General features: G+C 48.7%; 1 protein-coding gene across 50 annotated transcripts in view; it reads right to left on the reverse strand.

The window, feature by feature from the left end:
- Nucleotides 1–18204, reverse strand: part of MICAL3 (microtubule associated monooxygenase, calponin and LIM domain containing 3) — a 241772-nt gene that overhangs the window by 42187 nt on the left and 181381 nt on the right. For all 50 annotated transcript variants that reach the window (XR_014804017.1, XM_084957160.1, XM_084957169.1 and 47 more), the window contains 2 exons: nt 12232–12320; nt 11452–11539 (listed from right to left, as the gene is read on the reverse strand). Coding sequence is in view for 49 of the 50 variants with exons in the window: in XM_084957160.1 (XP_084813286.1) it covers nt 11452–11539; nt 12232–12320 (177 nt within the window). In the remaining variant the exon portion in view is untranslated. The remainder of the gene's footprint in view (nt 1–11451; nt 11540–12231; nt 12321–18204) is intronic.

Raw genomic sequence — 18204 nt, forward strand, 5'->3', positions numbered from 1 at the left:
AAAAGACCAAAAAAAAAAAAAAAAAAAAAAAATGGAAACAAAAAACCCCCAGTAATCTTTTGTTCCTACTACCTGCCCTTTGTTGCGAAACTCCTACATATTCTAGCTCCCATTCGCTTCTTCAGAGCAGTTTTCTCAGGGTCATCTGAGGTACTGCCTCTGGGGCTTATGTCCTCAGTTCTGTCCACCAAATAACACACAACTCTCAACTTATAGGTTGTGCATAGTTTTCAGTCGACAAACAATGTGGTCTCAGTTTCCTCCCTGTGACACAGAACAATGAAAGCAGCTGTGTCTCTCCAAGAGTACCATGCTGTTCCTGGCCCCCAGAACAGACGGAATGCCACCTCTGTGAGGACAGTAGCTGTTCCCTTAGGAATTTCCCTAAGAGAAATTCCTGTGAAAATACCCATGTCTTAGAAGCCTCCTCTCTGAAAAGAGACCACCTCAAATGACCTGATGTCCTAAAAGAAGGACTTCATAGTGGAGAGCAGCTGAGCTCCAGGGAGCAGCTTCCTTGCTGGAAGACGAGGCCCAGCGTGAGTGAGTGAAGGGGAGGGAGAAGGGCAGAGAGGGCCCATGCTCCACTCGCCAGGTGCTGTAAGACGGAAGGTCTCCCCCTAGATGCCGGGTTGAAAGGCCACTCCTTCTGCCTGGTGGCACTTCAGTCCAGTGCGCCAAGCTGGCTGCGAAGGGTTCTCACGGGCCAGCTGCACCGCCCCAGCGCAGGCTTGGTTTCTGCGCCATGGAAAGTGATTTCTGACATCTTGGGGCTCTGCCCATAATCACACTATCAAAAGGCACAAACCCACCTCCCAAAGAAAGGCTCTCGGTTATGGGCTCCTGTTAAAGATACAAAATCTCACACACAGCATTCCCTTAGCTAGCCGAAGATGTATCTTTAGAAAGGCGCTAAGTTCACCTCCAGCAATGCCCCAGCTACCACCTGCAACATACGTTTGTCCCGGTAACACTGAACTTGCATCTGTTACCTGGTCCCTGAGACCTTCGTGGAAAAGAAGTGTTAGTGCCAGGGTGACAAAGGAAGAGTGTAGAGCCCTTTCTGGTGACTAGCTGGGTCCCCCAGCCCCCTGGTCACCCATAAAGCACCTGTCCTGGCACTGACTCCCAAAGAGAAAACCAGATGTGAGGGGGCACGGAAGCCCCTGGGAGACAACGGTGTGGGTCAAACTGAATGTCCTCAGGACCATGGGTTGTAACCCTAGCTCTCCTTAAGATCAGCTATCATCCTGCTCAGTCCTCTGACTCTTAACTTAGGTGTTGAAATTCAGCTTAATGTTAACAAATGATTGTATTTCTTTCATTACTATGGTGAAGAGCCCCTGGGGTGTCTTGGAGCTAGGAGATGACCTCACAGCCTATCCATGCAGGCTGAGGGAAAAGCAAGGCCAAATTTAGCCAAACCCTACAGAGATTCAACATGCTGTCTGGGCCAACTCCCCGAGGCCACTGTCTCGGGACCAGACGCAGCAAGCCCTTCTTACTGTTCTGTTTCCCAAATCTCTGCCGCTGGGAACACATCCCAGTGGGACGTCCTGCCCTAACCACAGAGGATGCACAGGCCGGCGGGGAGGTCACCACCCAGTTAGCAGAATAACCCTAACCTACGCTCATTCTGATTATTCCAGCATTCTATGCCATCTCCACCAATGATGACCATAGTTTATATTTCTGCAATAAAGCTACGCATCTTAGTTTATCTGCTCTTTGTAGCAACCTTATGAAGTAGAGAGGAGCGGGGAGCATTTCCCCCCCATTTTATAATTTTATTAGATGGGGAACTGAGGCTCAGAAAGATTCATGATGGAAAACAGCCAAGGATAACAGGTGCAGAACAAGAACTCAAATTGGCATCTTCTCTCTCAGGGTCTACACTTGCTCCATTTAGACCCAGCTCTGTTTTCTGAGGCTGTGGTCAACACAGAAGGATAAGCTTTGTGGGGTGAGGGTAGTTCACTGTGGTGCAGGAAAAGTACCCCTAAATCCTGTTCTCATGTCCTAAAAGCACCCAAAAGCACACACAACATTACTGCAGGTGCCTACGTGTAAACAAGCATTGCGCGCTGGGGAGCATGTGCCCATGTTGTAGCAGACTGAGCCCACTGCTGTTCAGTGGACCCCACCACTTCCGTTTTTCTCACGCACTCTTTCCTGGGCTCCTAGGGGAACAATAACATTGAGGCCATGTCCTCTCTTTTCCTGACTTTAGTCTAGACTGGTGGCTGTCAATCATGTGATTTTTTTCCCCCCTCAGACAGTGTCAGGAGACATTTTCAGCTGTCACGCTCAGAGAAGGGGGTGTACTGATGTTGGACAGGGAGGGGCAGGGACACTGCAAAAAGCTGACAACGCACAGGAAGATTCATCTGCCCGAACACCAACAGTGGTGAGCCCAGGAGCCCTGCACCACCTCTCACTGAGCAGGCCAGCCAAGCCACCAGACCCCGGACTGCTGTCTGACAGACAAGGCTGGTACGACAGAGCAGCAGTCTACATCTCTGCCGCCAGAGGGAGGTATGTGGGTGCAGGCACAGGGACCACAGGACGACCACGCCAAGCAAGCGGCTCCCAGCTGGTGCAAAAGGGAAGCCCAGGACAGAGCCCGCAGACGGGGTGACATGCCTTAGGTGCACGTGCCAGTCTCGGCCCTTCCCCGTCCTCTGGGACAGCTGCCCTCAGGAAGACTCTGCTTGTTCCCCGCCACTGGGTGTCAGTCTGACTCCAGGCTGGCACGGGGACTCCAGAAACCGGGTGCTGAACCAACAGGCACACGCTCACCAAATTCAAGGAGAAAACCAGACTTGAATACACCATGTGGGAAAACACGATCTCTTTCTCTGTGTCCCCAAATCTTCTTTCTCCATTTCCCAAAAACATCCTTTCTATGAGGGTGCAGGGCCCGTTGTGACACGCCTTCCCAGGGCTGTGTGTACACATGCCCAGGCCGCCTGTGCGTTTCTGTGCCAATCAGGGTTTATCCAACAGGGTAAAACCAAAACTGCTCATCGCAGTGACAGACTTAAGTGTCATTCTACATGAGTGGAGCCCAAAGTGGCCCAAACATGGACAAGTGAGAGTTTCCATGTCTCTGTCTCAGGTGATTCTGCTCAAACTGTCAAGACAAGAAGGGGCAGACCTTTGTCTGCTCCTCTCCCCAAACCAGCCCCACCTCAGCTGGACAGGCAGCTACTTCAGGACTGAATGGCAGCTATAAAAGCAGTAAGAGAATGAAATGTCAGCTCAACCGTCATGGGTGCCTTTGAAAGAAATATAGTAAAACGAAGAGTGTAGAGAAAGATTTACGAAGTCAGAAGTAGCTACACTGAGGCCTGGAGAGTAACACCGAAGATACCCCTGAACACAACCCCATGCCCTCAGCTCTGGCAGGCAGGTGCCACATGGGTGGGGAGACACACAGGAAAGGGCCATTCTAGGCTTATTCTTTTGGGGGTGAGGGGCTATGCTTGTGGCATGTGGAAGCTCCCGGGCAAAGGACTGAACTCGGGCCACAGCAATGACCCAAGCTATTGCAGTGACAATGCCAGATCCCCACATTGCTGAGCCACCAGGGAACTCCTAGGCTTTTTCTTAAGACAAGTTTAGGCTTGATTTCATATGAATTGAATCAAAAAGAGAGTGGAGGGGTTCCCATTGTGGCTCAGCTATGATGAACCCGACCAGGATCCATGAGGACGAGGGTTCAATCCCTGGCCTCTCTCAGTGGGTTGGGGATCTGGTGTTGCCATGAGCTGTGGTGTAGGTCACAGATGTGGCTCAGACCCTGCGTTGCTGTGGTTGTGGCGTAGACCAGCAGCTGCAGCTGTGATTCGACCCCTAGCCTGGGAACCTCCATATGCTGCATATGTGGCCCTAAAAAGCAAAGAGAGTTGATATGAGGGAAATGAAAAAGGGTCCAGTTCACAGTATCCACAGTCAATTCAATGTCATTATTCTCGCCTTTGGTTTCTTCCAATTTTCCCCTTCACTTACCGGGGATGAAACCTTTGCTCTTGAATCTACCTCCTTTGCAAAGGCCACTGCTAGAAAACTGGGGACATGTATTTCCTGGGAATAATCAAACCCTTGCTCACTGATTACACAGGACATTTGTGTGCATTTTTAAAAAGTCATCATTTGTGGAGCTGACACGGCACTCTTCCCCCTGCCCCAGTGTGGATGAGCTGAGGCCAGAAAACAGAGGAGGGACGTGGAGGGCATGACGCCCCAGGGCTCACATACAGACTCTACCTGGCACCACCCTGGTGAGTTACATGCCCTTGACTCAGCCCCCCTGAGGTCCTCATCCGCAAAATAACTTCTCCAAAGCCCAGGGTGAGGAACGGACAAGCAATGTGTACACCCAAGGCATCTGGGCAGTGCTTGGGATAAGTGCTCTGTGTTGGCTGTATCATCATAGGTCTTCCCGATCTGTTCTCTATGAGTCAGTGTGACCACAGCTACGATGGCAAATTAACTGATATAATTACTTGGGGGGAATGACAGAAGGAACTCACTTTGAGGTTTGCTCCCCTTTTGTATCTGAGGGAGACTTCAGCAAGCACAGGGCCTTGGCGTGGTGTCTGCAGCCGAAGGGAGCACAGCCATCAGCTGTCAGCAGCCACAGCGAAGGCAGCAAGGCTCGGGCCCTTCTTGCCTGCGGCCAGTCCATCCTCGTCACCCCAGGGCCCAGGGTCGCCTGCTTCCCTGCACCCCAGTCCCAGTGTCACTGGGCCTCCAGCGATGCTGACCCCCTAAGAAAGGTGGGCACACTCAAGGCAGGGAGGGAGCTGGCTTGGAGTAACTCACATCAGGCTGAACTCAGGGAGAATGTTTACTTTCTTTTTTGTCTTTTTTCTAGGGCCACACCCACGACACATGGAGGTTCCCAGGCTAGGTGTTGAATCACAGTTGTAGTCGCTGGCCTATGCCACAGCCACATCAATGCCAGATCCGAGCCACGTCTGTGATCTACACGACAGCTCATGGCAACGCTGGCTCCTTAACCTACTGAGCAAGGCCAGGGATCAAACCTGCAACCTCATGGTTCCTAGTCGGATTCATTTCCGCTGTGCCATGACGGGAACTCCGAGAATGTTTACTTTCAAAGGAAGACCCTTCTAACCAGAAAAGTCTGTGGCTGGTGAGGCGGTGGGAGGGAAACCTGGTCTTTCTAGATCCTGACTCAGTTCTAGAAAATGGAAATAAGAATAAACAGGCTGTTTCAACTGCACTGCAATCAGCACCAGCTCTTCTCCTTCAGCACCAGGCTGAGTGTCTTACAGACTCTCTTCCCCAGGTCCAGCATGAGGCCACCTAATCGCACTCTCTAGGGTTGACCTCTGAGTAGCTGCCAAGGCCAGGAGGATCACCCTCTCTGGAACCCATTTTCACGCCTGCCCGGCTTTATCACCTTGAAAGAACAGAACGGAAAGCAAACATATGTATTCAGGCATCTTGTCTATTTGGGGCCCACATCCTTCTGGTGCTCCAGGGACCCTCAGTGGGGCCGGCCTTTCGCAGTGAGCTGGCTGCGACCCAAGGTACAGGGAAGGCAGCTTTGGAACCTCAGAGATTCTGTGGTCTGAGTGTAGGGCCCTAAGCCCTTCTGGTAACCAGGGCTTCCTTAATATAAAGTGACTACCAAAGACCTATAATCGCAGGCAAGGACATTATGTAACAGCAGTGATACAGTGGGAATAGCATTGGTATTTTACAGAGGTACAGAAGAGGAACTCGATCACTTAATACACATATTAGGGACAATTTCATGCGATTAATATATAACCACAGTGAGCGGGTAAGTACAGAGACAGAGGTAAAGAACACAGAAGAGGCAACACAAGCTCTGACCCAACTGTAAGGATTTTTCCAGTAATCACCAGCGTGGCCCCAGGAGCCTGTTCTAAGTTGGCAGAGCTGGGGCCCTGGACCCCTTTCTGTTGAAAGGCACCTGCCCTTGATGCCAACCTGAGTGGTGGACACTTTCAAGGGCAAGGCTGGATTTGCTTGGCTCGAGTTAAGGTTTAGGCATGGGCGGTGACTCAACTGCTCACCCACTATCCTTCCCGGAGGCCCATTAAAATGCCTCAGGGACATTCAGAAAACATTCGTAACTTCTGCAAAGCCACACGGAAGTGTGGCTGGTGAACCTGGAAGTACGGAGGCAGCCCACAAAGTGGGGGAGGGGGGACAGGGCAGCTGGGGAGGAGAGCGCCACCCTGGCACACATGGCTGAAACAGCCTGCCCTCCCTACAGGTCCTTGCAGCTGATCTGCATGCTGGCACCTGTCCGCTGGTTGGCTGGCCTAACGTGTAAGGTGAGGCCGGCTCTGGAGCCTCCAAGAGGCTTCCTGAACCCCTCTGCCTGGCTGTCACACGTGAGAAAGGCCCAGCACTACTTCTCTTCCTTTTGTACCTCAAGGGACCCTGTCCCTGTCAGTCTGAAATGGAGGGCAGCTGTCCCACTGCTTTCCTTCCCCAGCTGCTCCCCAGGATCCTTGAGGAGTTTGTAACAGGCAAACAGCCAGAAACTTGAGGAAAAAAAGAGACTGGGCATCAAGAAGTTTCAGAAAGAAACTGAATTGCAAAGGGAATTCTCTAGGGTCTCCCAATGAGTGTCACCCTCCAGTTGGCTGCTTCAGAATGTTGTTATAAACACCAGCATTGTTATAAATCCCTCTACTGCACCCAATAACCTGACTCTGAAGGAAGCAGTGATAGCATCTCAGCAGAGCTGGAAGCCACACAGGGACCCAGGGGCTGCTTTGGGGGGTGGGGTGTGGAGATGATCCTCTCCAGTACAGCGGACACAGACTGAGTGCCTTTTTGGGGCCCAATGTAGCACCAAGGCTGGCCTGTAACTCTGTGGTCGGCACGTGGATTGGCACCAGAGGCCCTGTGGCCGACGTCACAGCATGTATGGAAAGTGGTAGGCCCAGCCCTCCAGGCCTGAGCAGCCAAGCAGAACTGGGTACCCTGGCTCTGTGTCCAGGTCACAGAAAGAGACGGAGCTGGAAGGACAGGTCACTGCACCCCAGGCAACGGCCTCAAGGCAGAGGAGAAGCACCTCACTGTTCCCAGGCCCCAGGCAGACCCGGGCTCAGGGTGCTCTTTCTGTCCCTCCACCTGCTCTGGTCCCCAGGCCTTCAGACGGCCTGATGGCATGGAAGGACAAGCACAGCCTCTTCCACACTCTTGTCTACCTACAGCTGCTTACACAGCACAATGTCTTCCATCATGCCACCCCCAAACAGGGGCCCCTCCATTAATGGGAACCTGTATTTTAGCTATAAACACCCCGTTTCCCCATTTTAATACACCTATATTCTTTTGACCCCAGGCCAGGAGTGATATAGTCCTGAAGCACACTGGTTTCAAGCCCACTCCCAAGACCTGCCTGAGCAACCCCTTCCCACCCTCCAATCAGGAAAAGGGGGAAGAAAAGAAATACTCAGAAACCTGAAGATTGTTTGGAATTTATTCTCTTAAATAAGAATGGTAACACTTGTTTAAAAAAAAAAAAATTAAAAGCACAACACCTTAGTTTCACAGTAACGGAAAAACAGTTACACAATTAAATAAAAAACAACTCACAAAGAAACACACCATAACTCACAACAGCAGAAGTTAAAAACAAGGGCAAACATGAGGTTTTATGGAAGGAAAGCCAGAGGTGGACAGGCGAGGCGTTCCTGGCACAATGCTGGCCTCTCTGTAACCACTGCCAGGGACCTGCTGGCTGCCTGCCCCCCGCCTCTACCCTCGGCTCAACAGCCCAGGGAAAGAGGGGTGCAGAACCCCTTAATTCACTGCTCAGGCCTGCCTGAAGCCCCTTTCAGGAGAGAATAAGTGTCCCACTGTCCTACAGACACACTGAACACCCAGAGACAGCAGGAAGCTGCAGTAACGGACCCTGGGAAAGCCACACACATACCTCAAAGTGAAGTGGTTTTCTGGGATCCATGACCAAGAGCCCTGGTTCCCTGTCTGTCTAAGTCACCTTTCAGGGGTTGGGGGTGTGCCCTGCTCATTTTCTGAGACCCTCAACCCCGAAGTCTCCACCTCCACCAAGGTGCCTGGCTGCTCTGCTGCCTCCAAAGCCCACAGAACACTAAGCCAGGTCAGTGGCACAGTTCCCCAGTGTAAACGCTCTTTTGGAGCCCAGAACCAAGAACAAGAAGCTTTAGAAAAAGCTTCACTAGTATTATTACTTAGGGCACAATACATGAATATGTATATTTGATGCTAAACCTGTAAAAATACATATGTGTACACACACATCACCAGCTACTGGGACTCTTGGAGGAGGATCGAAGAGGTAAGATGGAATCAGAATTCTCTTTGTTTTACTAACACGTTTTCCAGAAATGCCTGTAAGGGAAGAGGGCTTGGGAAGCAGTGGGAAGACCTCCTAACTTCCTCTGGACGACAGGAGCCCAGGATCGGAAGGAATTCCTTGTTCTGTGAGGCTATCCCAGCTGGTGTGGGAAATGCTTACATTTCCTAATGGCTCATTCAGCACTCAAACTTGGGAACCGAAGGGTGATCATGCAAGGGTGTCTGGGACAGGGGGCAGGTACCTGCCACAGCTAGGCAGCCTTTTAAGTTAAGATCATCTTTCCCTAAGTTGACAGACTACGTTTCTCCCATCCCATCTCTGTCACTTGAACTGGAAGAAAAGCTCGCCCGTTCCCTATGAAACCCCAGGCCTGTACACTCCATCTCTGGTTATCCACCTCCTGAGCTGTGAAGGGTATTCCTCTAGATGAAAAGAGGATCTAAATACCTGCAATGGAGGGTCTTATACTCAAGGGGAAAATATCCCATTTGGGGGTTTTCTTTCTCAGTCTGTTATTGTCCAAATGTTTCCTAAACTCAGGGCAGGTACTATGAGGCCACGGTAAGAAATCTGTGCCAGGTCCACTGATCTGCAAGCAGCTTGGAAACAAAGCATGTACCGACTCTGAGAACAGGAAAGGGGGTTTCCATATTAAAAGCACATGACAAACACAGACACCAGGCAGCAGCTGCAGACCGGGCTTCCAGAGACAGATGATGCTGGACTAGGTGCTTCTAACTTGTGGGCTGTGTTTGGTTTTTGGCAACAGCAGTAATTTTGATAAGAGAAAAAAAGGATGTAAGAGAGAAGGAGGAAATGCCACAAAATAAAGGGGGGTGGTGAGGCACAGAGCAAAAGGCATGCAGCATGCAGCGCCAACCACGGCCATGGTCCTCCAGCCCCAGCTCCTGGGGCGGCCCTTGCACGTGCAGATGCTGAGGGGACGTGTGCAGCCACTGCTAGCACCACACCCATCCTGGAGCCCTCAGACACCTGAGTTCTTTGGAAAGCTCTCCACAAGAAGTTCCAGCTAAACAACCAAAGCTTTTTGTTTGGGATTTAAAGGCGAACCAGAAATTGATTTCATGCCAACTATGAAACACCCATGGCCTGCTCCTTTTCTATGGAGGGAAAGTGCCGGTGCTGGGGGCATATCTACATACAGGCTGTGGTTTCCAAAAGCTGAGGTCTCCAGGGGCAGGCACTAACTGTACCCAGAGGTCCTAGGCTCCAGCCTCCACTGCCCACAGGGCACCTCTAACTGGGGATCACATCTAGAACCCCTCATGCTATGATGGGGCGTCACCTTCAGGATCAGGACGGCCCTGAGGATTTTAGTGCTGCCTTGGTCATGATTGCGTCACCACATCTCAGCTCTCCTCTCCTCTCTCTGCTTCAAGGAAAGCCCTTCTCTATGGAGCCCTCAATCCTCAAGTCCTGAAGGCCAACACCCACTCTGCTCTCAACACAGACAGCAAGATAGCAAACTGAGCCTGACCAGGGGGACAACTGCACCAGATCCATCTCCTCAGGACTGGGCAGCACCTGACATTCACAAAGAAAGAGGGTGTCCAGTTGTTTGCCAAGTACCCAGGGGGTGCTGCTCAAGGCGCGAGCCAACGCCTCTGTGTAGCCCCTCTGGTTATTTCACTGCCAGCTCCCCCGCTGTGAGGGCTGTCAGCACTTCTTGAGAAAGACAGGTTCTAAAGGGGTTCACCAAGTCATTCATGGCTTGAAGGTGGTTATGAAACGTTGGTCTAACCTGCAGGACACTTAAAAAACTGATCATATCAGATCATATCAGGGCACACGTAGCAGGAGAAGCTGTGTTTACCTATCTTCCGATCACTGCACTGGGGACCCCGCCCCTGCCTCTGGGCACATCCTTCTGCCCCAGAACAGCACCATGAGCCCTGCACTAGCTCTGAAGCCCAGAGAAGGCAGTAACTCTGCGAACCTCCCATTTGAAGGCTGTGTGAACAACTCCTCTCTTTTCCCATTTTGGAAATTCCACTACCAACTCCCTCCTCATAGTTTCTGGCCTTAGCTGATAACTTTGGTTTCCTTATGGTGATTTCCATGAGTTTGTAAATGGCTGCTTGAAATCTATTTGCTCTGAATGGGAGGAAACTTGTGACAAGTGGAAACACGGCCCAGATGACGGTCTCTCCCACTGGCCATAGCGGCCCTAGGCCAGTCTGGGGCTGTGCAGGGCGTCAGGACCACCCAGAGGCTGTGGACTGCACACACCTCACAGGCTGGTTTGGCAGAAAGTAGAAAGAGGCAATTTTAACAGAAAAAGACCACAATATTTTACAACAAGCCTGGTGCCCATGAGCCCTTCTTTCTCTGACCCTCCAAAACCAGGATAAATGTATTTTTAGAGGTAGGGGTGGTGGCACTCACCTCCTGATACAGGTTAGTGAAAGTGGAACAAATTCATCAGAAGTTCAAATGTCCCGAAATGACAAGGATAGGCATGGCCTTCAGTGCTTACAGGTGAGATGGGAGTGCAGTGCCAGCTCACCCAGGCACCTGAGCAGGGACGAGCACGGAGGATATCCAGTTCAGGGGGACACACATTCAGACCTGAGCCTTCTCACAATTCCATGCTCTGTCCAAGGAGCCCACAACAAGGGCCTATAGGAAGGCCCTGCTACCCTGGGCCTCAATTGGGTCACTGCTAAAAGCAGTAGGTTCTGAACTGTTTCCTAGATATGCCTAGGCCAAACCCTGTCCAAGGTGTTTGATGGATGTGGGCAGAACCCTGGGCTCCAGCAATGAAACTGTGAAACTCTGAACAGACGGCACCGATGCTTGGGGGATGCTGCTTACCAGAAGGCATCCCTACTGGCTCACGGTTGGCCAGTGAAACTCCCCTCTGATCTGCACCAGCACCTCCGACAGGCCATAGAGAAAGGGGACTCCGAATGCAAGCAGCTGGCACATGAAAAAGGAGTCCAGAGGGTTCTGGGCCACCTGATGCCCAATCGAAGAAATGTTGCTTTGGAGGTGCTGGCTCATCCCCTTGGCCTTGTCACAGAGGCCGAGAGAGTGACGCGCCACCCAGCCAAACAAGGAAGTGAGGCTACCTGGAGTTCTCTCGGCAGGGCTGGCACTGGAGCTGGACCGTCCGTTGGTGTCTGCGGTGGGGCCATCCTGCAGAAGTCCCCTGGTCTCCTAGGAAAGTCCGTAAGAAGAGGAAGAGTGACTCTGTGATGCCCCACATCTCAGCAGGCAAAGCACCTGCCTGCTGGTCTGCTGCTCTCACCAGGCAGCCCAGACCGCGCCAGGACACACTTTGCACAGAAGGTGGCAGGAGTCCTAGGATCCCGTCCCCACACCTCTGCAGGCCAGCACGGGCCCTCAAGGAGGCATCAGCTGGCCTGCCCACACGGTGACACTGTACAGTGGAGAGAATTCCCAGCTCCCTGAGAGGGAGCTGATTACGTTCACACACAAAAAAAGGAGAAGGTTTAGATAAGTAATTCCCGGAATAAAGAAAGTTAAAGGAACTGGTCATAGAGCATTTATCTCTAGCCACGTCCTTTTCCAGCGCCCTGCTCTTAGAAAGGCTCACTTTACAAAGGCAGATGGCTTCTTTTACAGAGTGAGCTGAAGGGAGCATCTGACATGGTCTTCCAGATCCAACGGAGTTGGCAGATGGAACATTACCACAGTGAAACCCAACATTAGATTAGACTTGAAAAGTCGCTCCCCTTCCCCAAACTGCATCTTTACCACCTCTCAGGCCCTTCCACTCACGGGAAAGGCAATTCAGGGGCCATTCAGGGTGATGGCCACACCCTGACCTGTCGCCACACTGAAACGGGACCTGTCGCCCCCTGCCCCATGCAGACGATAACCGTTACCTTTCCAGACAAAGGAGCCACTGCTGGTCTCTTCCTCTGTGCGGAGCCAGACAGCCGGTAACAGTAGTGTGGTTTACAGTAGAATTTACCTGCAGGCAGCAAGAGGCGGGGGAGAGGGAATGAGCAAGTCTCTGAAATCGTGAACCTTGTCCTCACTGCCCAAGCCTGGCCCAGGCCCAGGCCCAGCGTTCTTGTCCAGGGAGGCCAGGCCCTCCTCTTCCCTGTGCCCGGATGTGTAGAGGTCACACAGCTGTCACCCAATCAGGGCAGAGCAAAGACTGAAGCCTGCATGGCAGGGCCAGCAAACAAAGTGGCAGTGTGAACAGAACAAAGATGTGGTCACATGAAAGGCCAGAGGAGCATTTCTGGGGAAACCAAGCAGAAGAGGCATGAAGGCTGCTGGGGGTGGGGTGGCCCTGCTCCCCCTCCTGCAACCACCCTCAAGCCAGCACTGGTCAAACTGCAGCTTTGACCCTTAGTGGGTCAGCATCAGCATTAAAAACAATACACACAAAACCAAAGAGTCCTACAATGTGACTAGAATGAAACGGAATAAAGTCGAATAAAAAGCATCAACATGCATCATGGCATGGTTAGGATTAGGTTTTATTTCTCTCCACTGTGCCCACCAAGGTGTTCTGGGTCCTAGTTGTAACATGTATGTTCCACCGTGGGTGAGATCAAAAGTAAAAAACACCAACCTTGGCTTTTCTCAAGATTACTCCTAGTGGGATTCAGTCAGAAGGGTCATTTTTTTTTCTCTACTCTTTCTTTACTCCCACTTACAGTCAAAGCTTTTGAAAAATGAAAAGACAGACCTTATTATAGAAATTGTTGAAACAGGAGTATTCCCACTCATTTTTCTCATCTGGAGAGAGTGGCTCCTTTGACAAATGAACTTTCTTGTTCTTAAAGTTAAAATAAGATGACCTACCCAGAAACACAATAGAAAAGGTAAAAGAAACTAATAGTTGTTTTTTTTTTTTTTAATTTTCCCACTGTACAGCAAGGGGGTCAGGTTATCCTTACATGTATACACTACAATTACAGTTTTTCCCCCACCCTTTCTTCTGTTGTAACATGAGTATCTAGACATAGTTCTCAATGCTATTCAGCAGGAGCTCCTTGTAAAAGATTTTTTTAAAGATAAACAAAATTGACAAACCTTTATTAGACTAATTCAGAAAAACAAGACAAAGGACTCAAAATCAGAAATGAAAGACATTACAACTGATACCACAGAAATACAAAGGATCACAAGAAACAACTATTAACAATTAAATGCCAAAAGCTGGATAACCTAGGAGAAATGGATAAATTCCTAGAAACATACAACCTATCAAGTCTGAGTCAAAAAGAAACAGAAAATTTGAACATACCAATGTAGAGTAAGGAGATTGAATTAGTAATCAAAACCCTCAAAAAACAGAAAAGCCCAGCACCAGATGGTTTCACTAAGGAATTCTACCAAACATTTAAAGAAGAATTAATAGCAATCCTTCTCAAATGCTTCCAAAAAACTGAACAGGAGGGAACACTCCCAAACTCATTTTATAACACTGCCATTACCCTGATACCAAAGCTAGATAAGGATACTACAAGAAAAATCACAGACCAATACCCCTAATTAATATAGGTGTAAAAAATTTCAACAAAATATTAGCAAACCAAATTCAACAGCACATTAAAAGGATCTTACACCATGATCAAGTGGGATTTACTTCAGGAATGCATGGATGGTTCAACATCCGTAAGTCAATAAATATGATTCACTACATTAATAGAATGAGATAGAAATCGTAAGATCATCTAAACAGATGCAGAAAAAGCATCTGACAAAGTAAAACATCCTCTCAAGAAAAAAAGCTCAACAAACTTCATAGAAAAGGATCATACCTCAACAAAGTAAAGGCCACATACGATAAGCTCACAGATAATAACATAGTCAACAGTGAAAGGTTTAAAGTGTTTTACCTCTAAGACATGGATAAGACATGGATACCCACTCTCACTATTTCTTTTCAACACTGTACTGGAAATCTTAGCCATAGTAATCAAGCAAGAAAAAGAAATAAAAGGCTGCCGAATAGGTAAGGAAGAAATAAAACTGTTTTTGTTCACAGATGATATGATCCTATATATAGAAAATTCTAAAGACTCCCTGAGTTTCTATATACTAACAACCAAACACCAAAGAAAGAAATGAAGAAAAAAACCTCCTTTTACAATAGCATCAAAAACAATAAAATTCTCAGTGTTCCCATCCTGGCTCAGTGGTAATGAACCCAAAGAGTATCCATGAGGACTCAGGTTCGATGCCTGGCCTCGCTCGTTGGGTTAAGGATCTGGTGTTGCTGTGAGCTGTGGCATAGATTGCAGATGCAGTTCAGATCCAGTGTTGCTGTGGCTGTGTTGTAGGCCAGCAGCTGCAGCTCTGATTTGACCCATAGCCTAGGAACTTCCATATGCCTGGGGGCTGAGGCCCCGAAAAGACAAAAAGAAAAAGAAAAAGAAAAAAGATTAACAAGTTTACAGCTAATAATACCACATTGCACACTTGAATATTGCTGAAAGAATGGGTCTTAAATGTTCTTACCACAAAAGTTTAGTAACTATGGGATGAGATAGAGAGGCAGTTAATACTATGTAATGTCTTAGCTGAACATAGCAAATCTACACAAAGTACACACAAGCCAATGTGTCAATTACATCTCAATAAAGCTGGGCACTGGGGGGTGGGGTGGGGAGCCAAAAATAAAAGGAAGAGGTCCTGTCATGGCTCAGTGGAAAAGAATCTGACTAGCATCCATGAGGACGCAGGTTCGATCCTTGGCCTCACTCAGCGTGTTTATGATCCGGGTTGCTGAGGCTGTGGGGCAGACCGGCAGCTACAGCTCCAATTCGACCCCAAGCCTGGGAAGCTCCACATACCACAGGTGTGGGCCCTTAAAAAAAAAAAAAGAAAAGAAAAGAAAGAAAGAAAAAGAGGGCCTAAAAGTCAGGGAGATAAATGAGATGATATTCTTCCTCCGGCCTCCTTCTGATATGGTTACATCTCTCTTTTTTTCTCTTCAAAGTAAATGACTTCCATTTTCCTTTTACTGGCACTTCACCCCCTCCCAACACTGAATAAATCTTTTAGAAAATATAGTTTGCAAACTTTCATAATTTCAAATACTATTCCCATACACATATGTTTTCTGAAAAAGAGTTTCACACTAGATACTGGCATTCAACCAGAGCTTGGGGAACTATGTCTACTGTCTGTAGCACCTGAAAGCTAAGGGCCACCAACTCCGCTGCCTACTTTCCCATGAGGGGCTGAATCATGGGCTGTTTCTGCAGCTTGGACACAATCTCCTTCACAATATGCAGTCAAGTGTTTTACTTTTTCTAGTTTGGGCCAAGGTAAAAAGTAATTAGAACAAGACAAAATGTATTGGAGCTTGGACCACACACTACTTCTTGTCTGATTGTATCTCATTATTATTTTTGGGGGCATGGGGGCATGCCCATCACATTCAAAAGTTCCTGGGCCAAGGACTGAACCCTAGCCATAGCAGTGACAATACTGGATCCTTAACCCCCTAGGGAACTCCTGTGTCTCATTCTTTAAGAAATGCTTCTCCCTCCTCCACATGACTGATGGGGCTGCCAACCAGGTATCCTGACATTACCACCACAGAAGTGGATACACACAAAGAGTCGTCAATCCCCTTTCTGCCAGCCCACCTGCAGATGTGGTACTCTAGGAACTGGCAAGGGGCTACATCAGGCTGACCAGAGCCACTCATGGGGATTCTTATGATGGGAGAGAAAAGGGGCAGGCCTTCTTGAGACTGCTATCTGGAAGGAAGATGTCAGCCAAAATGTGGAAACTTCATGATTTGGGTTTCCATTACTCATAACCAAGAGTCTTATTTATTATAGCATCAGAAAACTATAATCACTTACAGTTAGTTTCATTCTTTTCTTCAATTTCTCCTACGTTAATTTGCTTTTTTTGTAGTAAAAGTAGAATCCTAGATTTATTTATTTATTTATTTTTTGTCTTTTTGCTATTTCTTGGGCCGCTCCCGAGGCATATGGAGGTTCCCAGGCCAGGGGTCCAATCGGAGCTGTAGCCACCAGCCTACGCCAGAGCCACAGCAATGTGGGATCCGAGCCGCGTCTGCAACCTACACCACAGCTCACGGCAATGCCGGATCATTAACCCACTGAGCGAGGCCAAGAATCAAACCCACAGCCTCATGTTCCTAGTCGGATTTGTTAACCACTGAACCATGACGGGAACTCCCAAGAATCCTAGATTTAAAAAATACAACTCGTGATATCACTTATATCTGGAATCTAACATATGGCACAAATGAACCTTTCTACAGAAAAGAAAATCATGGACTTGGAGAATAGACTTGTGGTTGCCAAGGGGGAGGGAGTGGGATGGGTCAGGTGTTTGGGGTTAACAGATGCACACTATTGCATTTGGAATGGATTAGCAATGAGATCCTGCTGTGTAGCACTGGGAACTATGTCTCATCACTTATGATGGAGCCTGATAATGGGAGAAAAAAGAATGTATACATGTATGCATCACTGGGTCACCATGCTGTATAGGAGAAAATTGACAGAACACTGTAAACCAGCTATAATGGAAAAAAATAAAAATCATTATATAGAAAGAAGAAAAAATAAACACCAAACAAACAAAATAAATAAAAATACAAATCAACAGGCTGACGTACCAGGGAACCCTCACTGAATTCTGCTATGGCATCCTTAATAAAGAAAAGAGATTTTGGTTTCAAAAACAAGTCCCAAAAGGCAATTTAAGAAAACCTCCACAGCTTATTTATTTATTTATTTATTTTGCTTTTTGGTGCTGCACCCACGGCACATGGAAATTCCAAGGCTAAGGGGTCGAATCAGAGCTGTTGCTGCCAGCCTACGCCACAGCCACAGCAACGCCAGATCCAAGCTGCACCTATGACCTACACCACAGCTCATGGAAACATCGGATCCTTACCTCACTGAGCGAGGCCAGGGATGGAACCCGAATCCTCAAGGATACTAGCTGGGTTTGTTAACCACTGAGCCATGACAGGAACTCCCCCCAAACCTTGTTTTCTTTGGGAAGCAGCACAACCTGAGGGAGGGAGCCTGGGAGCTGAAGCCAGGCCTCAGTGCAGACACTATCAAAGCTACCCCTGAACTTCAGCCTCCTGGAACATGTCCCCCATGTGGAGTGTGAAGAGCCCACTCATTTTGTGGGCCAAGATCAATCAACAAGATGTTATCACATGCCCTGTGTTGTAGGTGCTCAATTACTACAGCCTCAAACCTTTTCCCAAACCCAACTGGTGATACTTTCTACTTTTTCTTTTTGGTCTTTTTAGGGCCACACCCGCGGCAAATGGAGGTTCCCAGGCTAGGGTTGAATTGGAGCTACTACAGCTGCCGGCCTACAACTACAGCCACAGCAACATGGGATCCGAGCCGCATCTGCAACCTACACCACAGCTCACGGCAATGCTGGATCCTTAACCCACTGGGCGAGGCCAGAGAGCGAACCTACATCCTTGTGGGTACTAGTCAGGTTTGTTTCTGCTGTACCACGATGAGAACTCCTCTTTCTGTTTCTTATATTAGCAACAAAAAGAGCAATTTTTATCTAACATTTACCATGTGCCAGACACTGTAAATGCTTTACAGCTATCACCTCACTTAATCCTCAAACCCCAGTGAGATGGGCACTCTCCCACTGGCCCTAGTCCCACACTCAGGGAGTCTCAGGCAGGACTGGAACCCTGGCTGGCCAGCTCTACCGATGATGCTCATCTCAGCCAGCAAATACAGCTGTGCGAATGTCACAAAGTACAAATTATGGTTGATTTGGTCAAGTCACTGATTTGAGATGTTCTCAATAAATTAAGCAACTTGAACTGAGAAAAGAGATGGCTAAAGGGCAAGCCAGAA

Source organism: Sus scrofa, chromosome 5, assembly GCF_054392235.1.
Source record: "Sus scrofa isolate SSC_HxYL_T2T_F1_AM1 chromosome 5, Sscrofa_HxYL_maternal_Yorkshire_Landrace_v2.0, whole genome shotgun sequence".
NCBI lineage: Eukaryota > Metazoa > Chordata > Mammalia > Artiodactyla > Suidae > Sus > Sus scrofa.